This window comes from Symphalangus syndactylus, chromosome 12 (assembly GCF_028878055.3).
Source record: "Symphalangus syndactylus isolate Jambi chromosome 12, NHGRI_mSymSyn1-v2.1_pri, whole genome shotgun sequence".
NCBI lineage: Eukaryota > Metazoa > Chordata > Mammalia > Primates > Hylobatidae > Symphalangus > Symphalangus syndactylus.
The window spans coordinates 61,723,044-61,741,019 of NC_072441.2; the positions used below are offsets into that span (position 1 = coordinate 61,723,044).

Consider the following 17,976-nt stretch of genomic DNA (forward strand, 5'->3'; position numbering starts at 1 on the left):
AGCAACCACGCCCGGCCAAAGAGGAGCAGTTATTATTATTATTTGAAATGGAGTCTCGCTCTGTCGCCCAGCCTGGAGTGCAGTGGTGCTATCTCAGCTCACTGCAACCTCTGCCTCCCGGGTTCAAGCTATTCTCCTGCCTCTGCCTTCCGAGTAGCTGGGATTACAGGCGCACGCCACCATGCCAGGCTAGTTTCTCTATTTTTTTTTTTTTTTTAGTAGAGACGGGGTTTCACCATGTGGTCAGGGTGGTCTTGAATTCCTGACCTCAAGTAATCTGCCTGCCTCGGCCTCCCAAAGTGCTGGGATTACAGGCGTGAGCTGCGCCCGGCCAGCTGCTGCTGTTTTAGACAATGGTTGATGAAGGGTTTGAAGGCCTAAACAATAGAGCTTTTGTTATGTTTTGTTTTTGAGTGGTCCTGAACAGTTCTTTTGGGCAGGGGAATTTGTCTGTGTGTGAATGTGCAAACATATATATAATCTGAGTGGCTGCCTGGCCTTGTCCTAGGTTTTGTCCCGTATGCATGCCGTCTTTTTTTTTTTTTTCTGCATGTATGTGTATTTTCTTAAGGCGTCTGTCCTGCACTAGACTTTGGCTTGCCTTTCCAGGCCAGCTTCCAGAGGATGCTTTGGCAGTTTTCCCTCTGGGTAACCAAGCAGGCTGCAGCCAGCAGATGGCACTGCAGCAGAAAGGGGCAGAGTCCCTTTAGGCCCTTGACAAGCAGGGCGGATTAGTAACCTTGTAATTTAACCCTCCAGTTAGCCTTGGAGGACTCGGTGTCGCACTTCCGCCCGAACTCTAATAAAGCGGGCCGAGTTGTGTGCAATTAAGGCTTTCAGTATGCAAATCTGAATCTGTACTTTTGTCTCCTCCACCCCACTCCCATCATTAGACTGGCAACGTCTTTTGTCACGTTGTCAAAGTGTCCTCAGGGGAGCGGTATCTAGATATCGCCGATTTCTGGTTAAAGTGGCTGAAGTGATCCCAGCATTAATTAAATGCAGGAGAATCGAGATTCTCCTGATAGTTTAAGGAAAAGAAAAATTCACACAAGCAAACGGGCAACCATTTGAATATTTTCCGACGTGGTACTTTAAGATCTGAAATATGCGACTTGTTTTTTTTGTTGTTGTTGTTTCGTTTTTTTTTTTTTTTGAGACGGAGTTTCCGCTCTTGTTGCCCAGGCTGGAGTGCAATGGCGCGATCTCGGCTCACCGCAACCTCCGCCTCCCAGGTTCAAGCGATTCTCCTGCCTCAGCCTCCCGAGTAGCTGGGATTACATTATAGGCATGAGCCACCAAGCCCGGCTAATTTTGTATTTGTAGTAGAGAAGGGGTTTCTCCATGTTGGTCAGGCTGGTCTCGAACTACGATCTCAGGTGATCCGCCTGCCTCGGCCTCCTAAAGTGCTGAGATTACAGGCATGAGCCACCGCGCCCGGCTAATTTTGTATTTTTAGTAGAGACGGGGTTTCTCCTTGTTGGTCAGGCTGGTCTCGAACTTCGACCTCAGGTGATCCGCCTGGCTCGGCCTCCCAAAGTGCTGGGATTACAGGCGTGAGCGACCGCGCCCGGCCGCGACTTGTTTTTGTTATAAGGTTCCTCGTTTCATTTGGAACGTTCAGACACAGTCTGACTTGATTTCCATCCGGAGTAAGGAAGAGCCGCTCAAGGGCAGTCACGGAGGCCGCAGGTGCGGCTTCTTCACCCGCGGTGCTGGAGTTCTCTCAAATGGAAGCCCAGGACGATGAAAACCTTATAGGTGGGCTGCTGCTTACACACAACAGCCGCCACGGCGTAAAATAAACTACAAAACTACAAGCCTTTACCATTTCAAACACACCGACGAGGGCCAGCCCCAGCCCTACACCCGCAGGGGCACACAGAAAAGACTTAGTTACCACGGCCAAGTACGAAGCCTCCGGGAGAGCGTTCTTCTTATCCTACGTAAACACGCAGTTTCCCGAGCTCGACAATCGGCTAGCCACTCCTGATAGCGTTCGGCGCTCGCCTCTCGGCCCTTGCTCCTGCGTATTACGGCTTCTTCCAGTCGCCTCAGCCCGGATCGGGAAGTGTCAAGCGGGCGCCGGGTTCCCCCACCTCCGCCGCTATCACCACTGAACCCGGACCCCCTACCCAGGTCCAGGGCCAGCCGCCATGACGAACGGTGAGAACCGATGCCCTGAGCGGAGGGTGGGAGTGAAGGACGAAGGGAAAACGTGGCGGGCGGGGCCGGGACTGACGTGGCCGTTCTCCCCGCCCCCTCCCAGCCCGGCCCCCTTGGCCTCTCGACGCCCCTAACTTCTGTACCCCTATACTCCTCCATGGGTTCCCCATTCCCATATTCATCTAGGACCCCGAGTGCCTCTTATGCTCACACCTCGAGTTATCTATCTCTATGCTTTGCTTTCCCTTTTCTTTTTCTTAGTTCTTTCCGGCCCTTGGAGAGGTCAGTCCCAGAGGTACTACTGCTATTTAGACCCAGGGAAGAGAGAGGCTCCTCCTGCCAGCCCCCTACGTTCTCATACTTTCGGACCGTAGTTTTGTTGAGAGGGCCAATAAATCACCTAGAATATCAAGTCCCACACTTTTGGGGGTGCTGGTGAATGTAGACCCCACAAAAGCTTCTTGTTATGGAAAAATGCCGGAAGAATTTCTGATTTTAAAGTCCTGGCGGGGTGATCCCACGTGGAGACCCTGACTAGTGTTGCAAGCGGTGGATTTAGACACTGCCTCTTCTAGATGATGAGGCAGTTTATCTGACCTAATTTTCCAGGCCTCTTCAAACACTTTATGAATTCTGAATTCCAGAAGAGGACAGGAAGGAGGGCCTTCATGATTTTTAGTGTCAACCTTACAGGAAAGGAGAAGAGAGAGCCTTTTAGGCATTACGATGATTTGAGGGTCTCCGGAAAGCGTTTCTCAAAAGTACTTTGTCCATAGACCTGGCACTGAAGACTCGAGTTTAACCTCCTTGTGAATTTTGGCATTGTCTGCAGAAACTTATGAGAGAAAAGGGGTAGCACGTAAAGGTATAGTTCCTCAGAAAACCTTAGTGTATGTATTAATTTACTGGACCTTTTCTTAGTGACACCGTAGCTGTGAGACAGTTTTACTGGAGGAAGAGAGGTAGATAGTGTGATCTAGAACTGGCAGACACTGGTTATATGTAATATTCATTTGGAGCTTCCTGGGAAGTCAGAGGTCTCAGGATACTAGGCATAGTAAGAAAAGGGAATTTACCCAGAGGAAGACAGAATCTGAACCAGGAAGTAAGACAGCAGTTTGACACGGTAATTGCTGAATAAATTTTAGTCATTCTTCCCCCATTTTGTGGTCCAGTATCTTCTTGTTTTTTGCAATTAAGTGATTCATTGTGCTTACCTGTACAAGAAATAAGCTTGGTTTATGTATTTAAGAAACAGAGCTAAGAAGTTAAAGCTTTCTATGTTGAAGCCTTAGATACTTTTTCTTTGTTTTAGAAAAATCTGTTATTATTCTGGCAGAAATTCGGTTTGTTAGAGTATCATGCATAAAGTGTAAGTAATGATAGGAAAATTGTAGTCATGTGGATTCTTACTCTTGCAATTTTCATTAAGCTTTACTTTTTGCCTTAACATATTCTTCACCAACAGTTGCACATCTGACAGATTTGGCTATATATCTAGCTCTCCTTTATCATATGAGTGATTTATAACAAGAACATGTTAAATTCTCTGTGCTGAGTCTCTAAGGATTCATATGTCTCAATCTATTGCCAACACTAGTCATTCCTGGGATGCTAATTTCTGCCCAGGATTTCTACTTCTTGAAAGGTGAGGAGAAGGACCAGTGACATTTTAGTAAAAGGGATGTAAAAAAAAAATTTTTTTTTTGAGTTGGGGTCTCACTCTGTTGCTCCGGCTACAGTGCAGTGGCACAATCGTAGTTCATTGCAGTCTCGAACTCCTGGGCTCAATCTATCCTCCTTCCTCCTACAAGCAATTTTTGGGAACAGTGAAATAATCTTGTTAGTCCTAGGATCCTGGCTCCCTCTTGTCAAGTGTTGGTACTGCCTGTTGGGGTTATTATTTTGTTATTATGTCACACACTATCTTCCTTAAAGTTCTCAGGCGGGATCACAGGTCCCACGCTAGATCAGTACCTAAGGTTTTCTTTTCTTCTTTATTTAACAGTGTACTCCTTGGATGGGATTCTGGTGTTTGGTTTGCTCTTTGTTTGCACCTGTGCCTACTTCAAGAAAGTACCTCGTCTCAAAACCTGGCTGCTATCAGAGAAGAAGGGTGTTTGGGGTGTGTTTTACAAAGGTGAGGCCATGTCTGGACAGGGAGAAGAGACTGCCATCTCTGGACAGTGTGGAGCTACAAAGTAGGGAGTACAGTGAGCTGGGATTGTATTTGGTTTCATTTTTGAAAAAAATCCCTCAGATTGGGTCTGAGAGTCTGGAAAATTAATCGTTCTCCAAAGTTGAGGGAAGGGGTAAAAGTTAAAATTTGCTGGGTGTGGTGGCTCATGCCTATAATCCCAGCACTTGGGGGGCCAAGGCAGGAGGATTGCTTGTGTCCAGGAGTTGTAAATCAGCCTGGGCAACACAGTGAGACCCCATTTCTACAAAATATACAAAAATTAGCCAGGTATGGTGGCACGTGCCTGTAGTCCTAGCTACTCAGGAGACCGAGGTGGGAGGATTGCTTGAGCCTAGGAGGTTGAGGCTGCAGTGAGCCATGGTGGAGCCACTGCACTCCAGCCCAGGTAAAAAACTTTATTTAAAAACATAATTGTCTATTTTAGCATCCAGATGATTTTTGTATTCTCCGTGGAGTAAAAGTATACACATCAAATCATTTTAGGCTGGGGTAGAATTCCTCCCTTCAGTGGGAAAAAGATTTTTCTATGGAAAATTTTTCTTGATTTTCTGTAAATGGTACATTGGAGTCTATTTTAAGGTTTGATTTAATTAACTCAGATGCTTTTTTTACTTTTTATTTGAGGCACATTCATTTGGGATCCTATCTACCTAAATTTTTTTTTTGAAAAAGGACAAAATATAAACAAGCAGTATATTTACCTAGACCCTAAAGCATAAAGATAGCATTTAGAAACATCCCAGAGGTCGAGACCACTGTGAAACCCCGTCTCTACTAAAAATACAAAAAAAATTAGCCGGGCGTGGTGGCGGGCGCCTGTAGTCCCAGCTACTCGGAGAGGCTGAGGCAGGAGAATGGCGTGAACCCGAGAGGCAGAGCTTGCAGTGAGCCGAGATCGCGCCACTGCACTCCAGCCTGGGCGACAGAGCGAGACTCCGTCTCAAAAAAAAAAAAAAAAAAAAATAGAAACATCCCAGAGGCTGGGCGCGGTGGCTCATGCCTGTAATCCCAACATTTTGGGAGGCCGAGGAGGGCAGATCGCCCAAGGTCAGGAGTTCGAGACCAGCTTGGCCAACATGGTGAAACCCTGTCTCTACTAAAAATACAAAAATTAGCCAGGGAACCGGGCACGGTGGCTCACGCCTGTAATTCCAGCACTTTAGGAGGCCAAGGCGGGTGGATCACCTGAGGTCAAGAGCTCAAGACCAGCCTGGCCAAGATGGTGAAACCCCATCTCTACTAAAAATACAAAAATTGGCTGGGCGCGGTGGCTCACGCTTGTAATCCCAGCACTTTGGGAGGCTGAGGCGGGTGGATCACGAGGTCAGGAGATCGAGACCACGGTGAAACCCCGTCTCTACTAAAAATACAAAAAAAAAAAAAAAATTAGCCGGGCGTGGTGGCGGGCGCCTGTAGTCCCAGCTACTCGGAGAGGCTGAGGCAGGAGAATGGCGTGAACCGAGGAAGCGGAGCTTGCAGTGAGCTGAGATCGCGCCACTGCACTCCAGCCTGGGCGACAGAGCAAGACTCTGTCTCAAAAAAAAAAAAAAAAAAAACAAAAATTAGCTGGGCATGGTGGCAGGCGCCTGTAATCTCAGCTACTCAAGAGGCTGAGGCAGGAGAATTGCTTGAACCCCGGCGGCAGAGGTTGCAGTGAGCTGAGATCATGCCACTGCACTCCAGCCTGGGCGACAGAGTGAAACTGCCTCAAAAAATAAAAACATCCCAGGTCCTTGAGAGCATTGATATGTCTGTCTGTGACTAGAGACTTCAAAATATCACCTTGAAAGTCAGGACTTCTGTGAAGGGCAGTGTGTGATTTCTTCTCTCTTTTGCCTGCTAGCCGCTGTGATTGGAACCAGACTGCATGCTGCTGTGGCAATTGCTTGTGTTGTAATGGCCTTTTACGTCCTGTTTATAAAATGAATTCCAAAGTACCCAAGTCTTCAACTGCCAACCAAGGGAATGGGGATGAAGAACCTGTTGGAGACCTGAACCCAGTGTAGGAGAGTTCAGCTGAAATCATCAGTCCCCAGGATGACACCACAGCGTCTGCCCCTGCTATATGTGGGGAAAACTCATGATCATGAACATTATGCTTCAGGGGAACTACAGAAAGCTAGCTTCCTTTGATCTGTGTGTAAATCAGTCCTTGGCAGAGTGCATATAATGTCCAGATAAATTACACCCCTCGGTGATAAGATTACATACCTCCTTCATAAAAACCTGTCATCCTGTTTTGTTCTTCAGCTCCTCATCAGGATCTTTTCAAACTGAGGCTCATTAGGGAAGGAACTAGGCTGTGTTCAGACCTCTTTTGAAGAGAGAGAATTTTCAAGACTTCTTTTCACTCTTTGATTTGGATCTGGCAAATTGGGGAGGGGATGCTGGGTAGGAAACAGTTATGAAATGCCAAGAAATTCTTTGGCTTTAGAAATTTATCTTTCACGTACCCATCTGGGAACATAAAAGAGAAGCATAGCACTCATTGCAGAAAGAGAACAGATGAAGTAGCTGTGTTATGTGCTGGTATCTTGAGAGTTTTGCCAAGAAAATCTGGGCCTACATAAAATTTGAGAATTATCTGTGTGATGAGACCAGAAAGCAGTGGCTTAGACAAGAAAAAATTTTTCTGTTCACCAGTATCCTCAAATGGAGACTTCACTTGATCAGATGGTATATGAAAAATGAATCAACTGTTGCTATTTCATAAAACCTTTTTATATTTTCTAAATTTAGTGCTAAATACTGTTACTCAGTTTTAAATGCCACGACTAGGGGAAAAAGAAACTATTGAAGAAATAATTGTTCAGTATATTTGCAGTTGGGGTAGAAGAAAGAAATCTAGTATATTGACTCATGTGCTAGTAAATTCATCTAGTATAAGAACTTGTGATGTTAGATTGAAGTTTTGTCATGTTATAAAAGACAACAAACATTTTCTGTTTAAGTCTGAGTGTTATGGCAATTTTTAGTTGATTACTTATTTTTCTTAGCCAACTTTTAATTTTCTTCATATTGCATTGCTCTTTAGTTGTCTCTGGAAATTCTATTTACTTTAAGGACATGAGAAATTCAAATGAGAGAAGTTGCTGATACTCATCAGTGTGTTTGGACAGTTCATAGGATCCACAAATCAAATGAGGTTTCCTGAAGTAGAAGAAAATAGAGCTTTGCAATTGATACTGAAGTACTTTGCCATGGAGTTAGTAACTCCTGAGCAGACCATTTTAGATGGCTCAGCATTTGGCAGGAAGACTTCTCCATTCCCTCCTTACATCTACAGAAGGATCAGCTGTTGGATGTCTAGAACTTCTCTATTAAAAAAAAAGAGTAGGTCTAAAATTAAATTATTGTAAGCAAGCATAGACATGGGTCTTCTAGTTGAATTGTCCATTACCGTAAAACTTAGTGGTGGACAAGTTAGCTATGGTTGATTCCTGTGTGGCAGTAAATTGTCTTCTGTCTGCTTACTCCAAATAATAAAAGCTGCTAGGAAGTTTAGATTTTGAAATAGGCAGTTTAATGCTTTGAGGGTTTCTAGAAATACAGAAAGTCAGCAAGTAAACACTACATGTCTAATCATCTCAGAGTTGTGGCTGTTATCTCTTCAGGAATTGGTCCACAGGGTAAATTTCAACAATTCATGTTTTCCATTGTCATTTCTGAGGACCTTTGAGATGAGAGAAAGGAAATCTAGTGGAACAGGAAAGAGTTACACCTTGTGGGTGTGAGTTTGGGACCTGTTGGCTGAAGGGAATGTCACTCCCTGGAAACAGGTTCAGCATGTTTGCACTTGTTATTTTGTAGCTTTAATGATTTTTGTTTTCTAATAGGGCAGATGTCTCTAAGCTTGTTGTTTAGAGCTGCTTCATATTTTAAACTAGTTCCATTCCACAGTTCTAGTTCAAACCAGTTTTTACAGCCTCCTGGGTGGGTCGTCTTGACCTAAACTCTTTTGTTGTTACATTTTGAGATGTTTTCATACCAGAATGTACCAAAAAGTGCACAAGGTAAAGGTAATTTACATTGTTTCATTTCTTGACTTTCCCTAAGCAGATAAGCAGAAACTTGTTTAACTCATCACTTTGTTTGACGTGTCTTACATATTTTTGACTAAAAGTTATAGGATGTTATTCCTCTGGGGGAATCTTTTACAGGCGGAGGAATGGGGATAGCCGTATTGCCTCAGATTCAAACTGGCATCACCATAAACCCTGTAGGCCAGGGTGGAATGAAATCAGCTCCTTTTTGTAGTTGAAATACAATTTTTTATTCACCATTGTCTGCACAAATCCTTGAAAATAAACCTTTTTTTCCCTACAATCTTTGTCAATTTATTTGTCACATGCTGAATTTATTGAAGTTTGTTCAATACCCCCTTGGGTTTAGCTCATAGCCTACCTTTTTAGTTCACATTAGTGAATACCATCATTCCTGTTATCCCATTGTGAGAGCATTGAATGTATTATATAGTTAAGAATCTATGGGCCGGGCGCGGTGGCTCACGCCTGTAATCCCAGCACTTTGGGAGGCCGAGGCGGGTGGATCACAAGGTCAGGAGATCAAGACCATCCTGGCTAACACGGTGAAACCCCGTCTCTACTAAAAATACAAAAAATTAGCCGGGTGTAGTGGCGGGCGCCTGTAGTCCCAGCTACTCGGGAGCCTGAGGCAGGAGAATGGCGTGAACCCAGGAGGCCGAGCTTGCAGTGAGCAGATATCATGCCACTGCACTCCAGCCTGGGCGACAGAGCAAGACTCCGTCTCAAAAAAAAAAAAAAAAAAAAAAAAAATCTGTGATGGCCTAGCTTTCTCCTTTAGGGCAGCTGAGATAGATATACCTAGAGATATCTGTAAGTAGATATATATATATGTATATATGATATGCTGAGATATATGTAACTAAATATAAATGCATGTAGTAAGTTTTCATATATATACGAATAAGATATTCATATATATGTGAATGAATAAGTATTGAGGTGTATGAAATAAGGTAGATAGCACCCCCAATACATTTCACCTACTATTGCTATTAAAATACAAGTATCATCTGCTCTGAACAGTCATAAACATCTTCATTCAAATGAAGTTAACAAGTTAACCAGCCAGACACCTAGGAAATCAACCAGGCTGGGTGCGGTGGTTCAGGTCTTTAATCCCAGCACTTTGGGAGGCCGAAGTGGGTAGATCACTTGAGGTTAGGTGTTCGAGACCAGTCCGGCCAACATGGTGAAACTCTGTCTCTACTAAAAATACAAAAAAAGAATGTGTCACTGTACTCCAGCCTAGGTGACAGAGCGAGACTCCGTCTCAAAAAAAAAAAAAAAAAAATCCTTGAGCCAGTGGGATTCTGGCACATACAATGGGTACTTTTCCCCCTTATTTGTTTATTTCAAGTGCCTGGTGAGACTGGCATAAGTACAAATTAGAACTTAAATCATTTTCTAGTACTCCAAAATTCTTCTGATTTCTACCCCCTCACACCCATTTCATTGAAAAAGGGAAAAGAAGGAATCGAGCCATTAAAATTATGCTTTCTAATGTGAGAGGAGCTAATTCTGCTTATATAACCACTGCTATTTTACACTCTACTCATTCTGGAACTTGGAAGTCAACGTATGTTTTAATAAATATGACCATAAATGAAGGCTCAAAAATTTGGATGCCACAGCATTAAGTTCTGGGCAGACTTAGGGCTCTCTTAAGTGGGGACAGGAATATGCCTTCCTATCTTTACCCATTTCATAGATATCCTGACTTCCTAATACTTAAATTTAAATACAATATTCTTGGCTGTGTGCAGGGGCTTAAGTCTGTAATCCCAGCACTTTGGGAAGCCAAGGCAAGAGGATCGCTTGAGCCCAGGAGTTCAAGACCAGACTGGGCAACGTAGTGAGACCTCTGTCTACAAAAAATTTTTTAAAAAAGTAGCCAGGTGAGGCTGGGCGCGGTGGCTCACGCTTGTAATCCCAGCACTTTGGGAGGCTGAGGCGGGCGGATCACGAGGTCAGGAGATCGAGACCACGGTGAAACCCCGTCTCTACTAAAAATACAAAAAATTAGCCGGGCGTGGTGGCGGGCGCCTGTAGTCCCAGCTACTTGGAGAGGCTGAGGCAGGAGAATGGCGTGAACCCGGGAGGCGGAGCTTGCAGTGAGCCGAGATGGTGCCACTGCACTCCAGCCTGGGTCACAGAGCGAGACTCCGTCTCAAAAAAAAAAAAAAGTAGCCAGGTGTGGGCCTGATGCGGTGGCTCATGCCTGTAATCCCAGCACTTTGGGAGGCTGAAGCTGATGGATCACAATGTCAGGAGATTGAGACCATCCTGGCTAACACGGTGAAACCTCGTCTCTACTAAAAATACAAAAAATTAGCCGGGCATGGTGGCACTCACCTGTAATCCCAGCTACTCAGGAGGCTGAGACAGGAGAATCGCTTGAACCTGGGAGGCAGAGGTTGCAGTGAGCCCAGATGGCGCTACTGCACTCCAGCCTGGATCACAGAGCGAGACTCCGTCTCAAAAAAAAAAAAAAAAGAAAAAGTAGCCAGGTGTTACCTGTGGTCCCAGCAACTTGGGAGGCTTAGGTGGGAGGATCAATTGAGCCCAGGAGGTTGAGGCTGCAGTGAGTCGTGATTGTACCACTGCACTCCAGCATGGGCGACAGAGCAAGACCCTGTCTCAAGTAAGTAAATACATACATACGTAGATACATACATACATACATGCATACATATGTACTCTATTCCTCACCTTTCCCTTTGGTGAAATGATGTTTGCCTTCTCCCTAGGGAGAAGGGGCTACTGGGGAAGCTGATGCTCCCCAGGGCAATTAATGACCGGAGATTGCTGTCTTCTTGGAAAAGAAGTCACTCACCTATGAATATCCTGAAGTTGAATCATATTTAAAAACTTAAGGGCTGGGCGCGGTGGCTCATGCCTATAATCCCAGCACTTTGGGAGGCCGAGGCAGGTGGATCACCTGAGGTCGGGGGTTCCAGACCAGCCTGACCAACATGGAGAAACCCTAACTCTACTAAAAATACAAAATTAGCCGGGCGTGGTGGCACATGCCCGTAATCCCAGCTACTTGGGAGGCTGAGGCAGGAGAATTGCTTGAACCCGGGAGACAGAGGTTGCGGTGAACCGAGATCGCACCACGGCACTCCAGCCCAGGCAACAAGAGCGAAACTCCGTCTCAAAAAAAAAAAAAAAAAAAAAAAAAAAAAATTAAGGCCAGGCGCAGTAGCTCACACCTGTAATCCCAGCACTTTGGGAGGCTGAGGCAGGCTGATCACCTGAGGTCAAGAGTTCAAGACCAGCCTGGCCAACACGGTGAAACCCCAAATCTACTAAAAATACAAAAATTAGCCAGGCGTGGTGGCGGACGTTTGTAATCCCAGCTACTTGGGAGGCTGAGACAGGAGAATCGCTTGAACCCAGGAGGTGGAGGTTGCAGTGAACCGAGATCGTACCACTGCACTCCAGCCTGAGTGACAGAGCTAGACTAGGTCTATAAAAAAAAGAAAGAAATTGGGCCGGGCGCAGTGGCTCACGCCTGTGATCCCAGCACTGTGGGAGGCCAAGGTGGGTGGATCACGAGGTCAGCAGTTCGAGATCAGCGTGGCCAACATGGTGAAACCCTATCTCTACTAAAAATACAAAATTTAGCCAGGCATAGTGGCGGACCCCTGTAATCCCAGCTACTCCAGAGGCTGAGGCAGGAGAATTGCTTGAACCCGGGAGGCAGAGGTTGCAGTGAGCCGAGACCCTGCCATTGCACTCCAGCTTGGGCGACAGAGCGAGACTCCATCTCAAAAAAAAGAAAGAAAGAAATTGAAGACAAATTAAAGTCAAGATCACAGAAAAACTAAAGATATGGATATAAATATGTAGTTATACAAAGGTCAAAAGGTGCGGTGGCCATCGCCTGTGGTCCCAGCTACTCAGGAGGCTGAGGTGGGAGGATCACTTGATCTAGGAGCAATGGGCCGTGTTCGCGCCACTGCACTCCAGCCTGGGCGACACGGCGAGTACCGGTCTCCAAAAAAAAAAAAACAAAAACCCACGATTCTGTAAGGTGGAAATTAGTACCGCCTTTTCCTGGGACCTATGTTCCCCTCCGAGCCACGCGGGGGCAGCAACGTGCGCACTCTGAGGAACACCCCGTTCCTCAGGACTCGTCTGCCTATGCTCGGTGGTTTCTCCCAGAATCCTCCAAGGCGCGGGTGGGGGCGGAGAGCTTAAAAGCCGCGTGGGGAGCGGACTTCCGCTGTTTTAGGGAGCGAGAGCGGCCTGGTCTCTGGGTGTTGTGTGCGGAGCTGTGGTGTCGCGTGCGAGGTGCGTGCGGGCTGAGTGTGAGTGGACGCGTGAGTGTGTGAGTGTGCGCGCTTGGAGAGTGTTAGGCGAGTGCGTGCGCCCACCCCTGCGCCCCTCCTCCCGCTTACACTTTGATCTTATTTGATCGGATCGTGACCCCAGCCCCGCCGGGCCGACCCGAAATGAAAAGCTCTCCTCCTGCGAAGCCCCCTCGGGGCTCTGTGCAGCGAGGCCCCTTAGGCGGCGGCAACACTGAGGTCCCGGAGCTGGCCTTGCGGGGCCCGGCGCTCAGAGGTGATGAATTGATCAGATAGACGAGGCCGGGCTTGTCCCCGGCCACTGATTATCGAGGCGATTCTGATCTGGGCACGGCCACCGGGCTGCGGGCTGCCAGTGGCGTAGGGGCGAGCACGTGAACGGTCGGCGGCGGGCGGGGATGCTGAGCGCGGTGGCCAAGGGTAAATGAGCCGCCGCCCTTCCCCCTGGAGCTGGAAGGTCGCGGAGGCCTTTTTCGCCGCTGATTTACTTTTCTCCCACTTTCCCATTTCTCCTTGTTTTTCTTTTTTCTTTTGTTCCTTTTTTTTTTTGAGACAGAGTCTTGGCTCTGTCGCCCAGACTCGAGTGCAGAACCGCGATATCGGCTCATTGCAACTTCGATCTCCTTGGCTCAAGCGATCCTCACATCTGTCTCCCCAATAGGTGGAACTACAGGCGCGCGTCACCACGCTCGGCTAATTTTTGTATTTTTTGGTAGAGACGGGGTTTCACCATGTTTTGCCAGGCTGGTCTCGAACTCCTAACCTCAAGTGATCCGCCCGCCTCGGCTTCCCAAAGTGCTGTGATTACAGGCATGAGCCACCCCGCCTGGCCCCTTTTTTAGTTTTTCTTTCTTTTTTTTGTTTGAAACGGTCTCACTCTGTTTCCCAGGCTGGAGTGCAGTGGCGCAATCATAGTTCACTGCAGTCTCGACCTCTCAGGCTCAAGAGATTCTCCCACCTGAGCCTGCCCTGTAGCTGGGACTACCAGTGCACGCCACAACGCCAGTCCTCTCCCTGTTTTTCTTTAGACTTGGCTTGACATTTTTTGTATGCTACCAACACTTGTATCCCCAGGGCTAACAGCATGGTACAGCATCTGCCGCTCAGGAATATACACACACTGTCTAGTATGTCCGTATACATATATATGTCCATTAAGAGAACATGAAATGTTCCAGGGACACTCCTGGAATATATTGAATTAGAATTACCAGGGAGGTCTAGGAATCCATGTTTTTAAAAGCAAATGCCTTTTTTTGATGTTTAATATCTCAACCTCCATAATGTGATTAACCAGGTAGTCATGCCTCTGCCACCTTAAGCCACTCTAAATAATGAGATCTGAAACTTCATATAGCCACTTGGCAGCAGATATGTGAATAGGTCGGAAGGTCTGGGTGGAAGGGGACTCTTATTTATTTTGAGAGGGAGCCTCACTGTGTTGCCCAGGCTGGAGTGCAGTGGAACGATCTTGGCTCACTGCAACCTCCACCTCCTGGGTTCAAGCAATTCTCCTGCCTTAGCCTCCCAAATAGCTGGGACTACAGGCACACACCACCATGCCCAGCTAATTTTGTATTTTTAGTAGGAATGGGGTTTCACCATGTTGCCCAGGCTGGTCTTGAACCCCTGACCTCAGGTGATCCACCCACTTCAGCCTTCCAAAGTGCTGGGATTACAGGCGTGAGCCACCGTGCCCGGCCGGAAGGGGACTCTTAACAGTTTGGCTTAAGGACCCTCAGCCACCTGAGTGCCTGAAAGAAGCCCTTTCATATCTGAATTGCTCAACAACAATTATGTTGTCAAACTTAATTAGAAATGGGAATTTATTGCACGATATTCTATTCTATTATTTTTCCTTTATTTTACTTTTTTTTTTTTTTTTTTAAACAGAGTTTTGCTCCTGTTGCCCAGTCTGGAGTGCAGTGGCCCCATCTCAGCTCACTGCAACCTCCCCCTCTGGGGTTAAAGTGAGTCTCTTGCCTCAGCTTCCCAAGTAGCTGGAGTTACAGGCGCCCACCACCACACCCGGCTAATTTTTTTGTATTTTTAGTTGAGATGGGGTTTCACCATGTTGACCAGACTGGTATCGAACTCCTGACATCAGGTGATCCACCCACCTCAGCCTCCCAAAGTGTTGGGATTGCAGGCGTGAACCACTGCGCCCGGCTTGTTTTAATTCTTAATTTTTTTTTTTTCTTAGATGCAGTCTCACGCTTGCCCAGGCTGGAGTGCAGTGGCTCCATCTCGGCTCACTGCAACCTCCACCTCCCAGGTTCAAGCGATTCTCCTGCCTCAGCCTTCCGAGTAGCTGGGATTACAGGCATGTGCCACCACACCCAGCTAATTTTTGTATTTTTAGTACAGACAAGGTTTCACCATGTTGGCCAGCTGGTATCGAACTGGCTGGTCGCAAACTCCTGACCTCGTGATCCCCCCGTCTCAGCCTCCCAAAGTGCTGGGATTACAGGCGTGAGCCACCACGCCCAGCCAATTCTTAAATTGTTGATATTACAGAACTAAAGTGAAACTTATTAACATTCCACTCATATTTTTTATCGACAAATAAAATTCATGACCCAAAAAGCCCAAAACAAAGCTAAAAACAGGGAAAAGCTTATAAAATTAAATATGGTTCCCAGCATTAACAGCTGAACAGAGAATGTGATTTTAAAATTCTTAGCAGATGATGAAGTTGTGTAGAAACTGAACATTTACAAATTATTTAAAACCTGGAAGCCGGGCGCGGTGGCTCAAGCCTGTAATCCCAGCACTTTGGGAGGCCGAGGCGGGTGGATCACGAGGTCAGGAGATCGAGACCATCCTGGCTAACACGGTGAAACCCCGTCTCTACTAAAAATACAAAAAAATTAGCCGGGCGTGTTGGCGGGCACCTGTAGTCCCAGCTACTCGGGAGGCTGAGGCAGGAGAATGGCGTGAACCCGGAAGGCGGAGCTTGCAGTGAGCCGAGATCGTGCCACCGCACTCTAGCCTGGGGGACAGAACCAGACTTCGTCTCAAAAAAAAAAAAAAAAAACCTGGAATCACTCACTAGAAATTACACAGTTGGATCATGGGAAAACAGCACAAAGGGGTTATTGAGGGAACCTACACTATTCTAGCTGCGCCCCATACCCTTCTCAGAGGAAAGCCTGGCATTGATTAAATACTGGCCCAGACCGATACTAGCAGCAGAGCCCCTGATGGTACCCTGCCTATCAGAGTACTCTTCTACTGGGTTGGCAGTTTTGATCTGGGCCCCAGACATCCGGCGGATCTCATTAATGTTGGCGCCTCGGGGTCCGATTACACAGCCAATTAAGTTATTTGGAATGGTGGTTTGCGTAGATTTTTGTTTGGTTGGTTTTTTTTTTTTTTTTTTTTTTTTTTTTTTTTTTGAGACGGAGTCTCGCTCTGCCGCCCAGGCTGGAGTGCAGTGATGTGATCTTGGCTCACTGCAAGCTCCGCCTCCCGGGTTCACGCCATTCTCCTGCCTCAGCCTCCCGAGTAGCTGGGATTACAGGCCCCCGCCACTATGCCCGGCTGGGTTTTTTTTGTATTTTTAGTAGAGACGGGGTTTCACCGTGTTAGCCAGGATGGTCTCGATCTCCTGACCTCGTGATCCACCTGTCTCGGCCTCCCAAAGTGCTGGGATTACAGGCGTGAGCCGCCGCGTCCGGCCTTGGTTGGTTTTTTTTTAGACGGAGTCCTGCTTTGTCACCCAGGTTGGAGTGCAGTGGCACAATCTCAGCTCACTGCAACCTCAGCCTCCCAGGTTCAAGCGATTCTGCCTCAGCCTCCCAAGTAGCTGGGATTACAGGCGCCCTTCACTACACCTGGCTAATTTTTGTATTTTTGGTAGAGATGGGGTTTCGCCATGTTGGCCAGGCTGTTCTCGAATTCCTGACCTCAAGTGATCTGCCTGTCTCGGCCTCCTAAAGTGCTGGGATTACAGGAGTTAGCCACCACGCCCAGCCATAGTTTGAGTAGATGTATCCAAACTTGCTTAATAGCCTTTCACCTCTGGAGAGCTGGAGTCAATTCGGGTGAATTCAGTCCCGCCGTGCATCATGGCAAAGTGAGATTGTTGTCTTGCCACCTGGTTCAGCTTGGCCGGATCAAGCGGAGAAATGATGTGTTGTCCTTGAATCGAGTAGGCATATAGAGGTGGTCCCTCCAGGTCATGGGTGACGTGGGGGTAGCCCACAGCCTTGCTGCAACGATCTTGGCCGCCCGCGCAGATGACTGGGGACTTGGCCGGCATGGGCTGGTATGGAATGGTCATGACTCTCCCCTGGGGAGACTGGGAGAGCGTTTCCAGCATGATCAGGCAGATCTCTTTGACAAACCGATGGTGATGGCCCTCTCGGTGGAGTTGAGCAGTATGTCCCCCGCCACCTAGACCTGGGTACCATACTCTCGCAGATCTCTTTGATCTTAAACCTACCTTTCCCAAACCTTTCTCTCTTTTTTTAGCTTAGAAAACTAATTTAATTGTTTTGAGACAGGGTCTCACTCTGTTGCCCAGGCTGGAGCGCAGTGGCTCCATCATGGCTCACTGTGGGCTCGATCTGGGCTCCAGTGTTCCTCAAGCCTCAGCTAAAAGTGTTGGGATTACAAGCGTGAGCCATCACACCTATTGTGCAATATTCTAAAAGGTTTGCCATTCTTGTCCAATCTTTTTTATGACACAGCAGGTCCCTGTGAGTGACTTGTAATTTTGGAAATCACTGAATACATCAGTTTTTAGGTACTGCAAACCCAAGCACCAGGTTTTCGAACCATGTTTATAAGAATCAGGGCTATATATCACAGCACGAATTGACACAAAGGAAAGGGAGTTGACTCCCAGGCAAGGACAAATAGCAGAGTTAGAGATGAACAGTGGTGAGTCAGGACCAGGGAGATAGAACCAAGGAAAAGTAAAGCCCAGCAAATGCCTAAACCCAGGATGGCTAAATCTCTTAACTGTGACCTTAGCATAAATACTGATACTATTGGGAGCTTCTGAAAATACAAGGTAGCTCATGTCCATTTTTGTTTCCTCAACACTTAGCTCAGTTCCTGGCACATAAAGGTTTGCTGGCAGTGTTGAATGGATGGCTCTGTATGGTTGGAGTGACTTCAGTTTACAAAATGTGAATATCTGAATCCTACCAAAGACTGCTGTTCTGTGCTAAATCTTCATCAGCAAGATATGAATTTCCAAGTTGCAAATATACCCCAAAGGACTAGTTTCTACAAGTTGGGT

At 46.8% G+C, this 17,976-nt stretch overlaps 1 protein-coding gene, 1 non-coding gene and 1 pseudogene across 3 annotated transcripts; 2 read left to right on the plus strand and 1 right to left on the minus strand.

The window, feature by feature from the left end:
• Positions 1 to 222: 222 nt before the first annotated feature.
• TMEM167B (transmembrane protein 167B) lies at positions 223 to 8,692 on the plus strand. Of its 2 annotated transcripts, none has more exons than XM_063624449.1 (3): positions 223 to 2,166; positions 4,175 to 4,367; positions 6,210 to 8,692. In XM_063624449.1, exons 1-3 carry the CDS (start codon positions 2,157 to 2,159, stop codon positions 6,370 to 6,372), a joined length of 366 nt encoding a protein of 121 aa, XP_063480519.1. In that variant the 5' UTR covers positions 223 to 2,156; the 3' UTR covers positions 6,373 to 8,692. The 2 variants fall into 2 exon arrangements, with proteins under 2 accessions (XP_063480519.1, XP_063480520.1); XM_063624450.1 differs by having other exon boundaries at positions 4,175 to 4,306.
• Positions 8,693 to 12,642: 3,950 nt separating this feature from the next.
• LOC134735055 (small Cajal body-specific RNA 2) lies at positions 12,643 to 13,053 on the plus strand. Its single transcript, XR_010117914.1, has one exon. It is a non-coding gene; the product is annotated as a small Cajal body-specific RNA 2 (non-coding RNA).
• Positions 12,646 to 17,510, minus strand: LOC134734839 (poly(rC)-binding protein 1-like; annotated as a pseudogene).
• Between the last annotated feature and the right edge of the window lie 466 nt (positions 17,511 to 17,976).

What these genes read in the sequence shown, in the direction of transcription:
- TMEM167B (XM_063624449.1), top strand. An exon ending in GGACAGTGTGGAGCTACAAA is followed by an intron (nt 4,368 to 6,209) that starts GTAGGGAGTACA and finishes TTTGCCTGCTAG; the next exon opens with CCGCTGTGATTGGAACCAGA.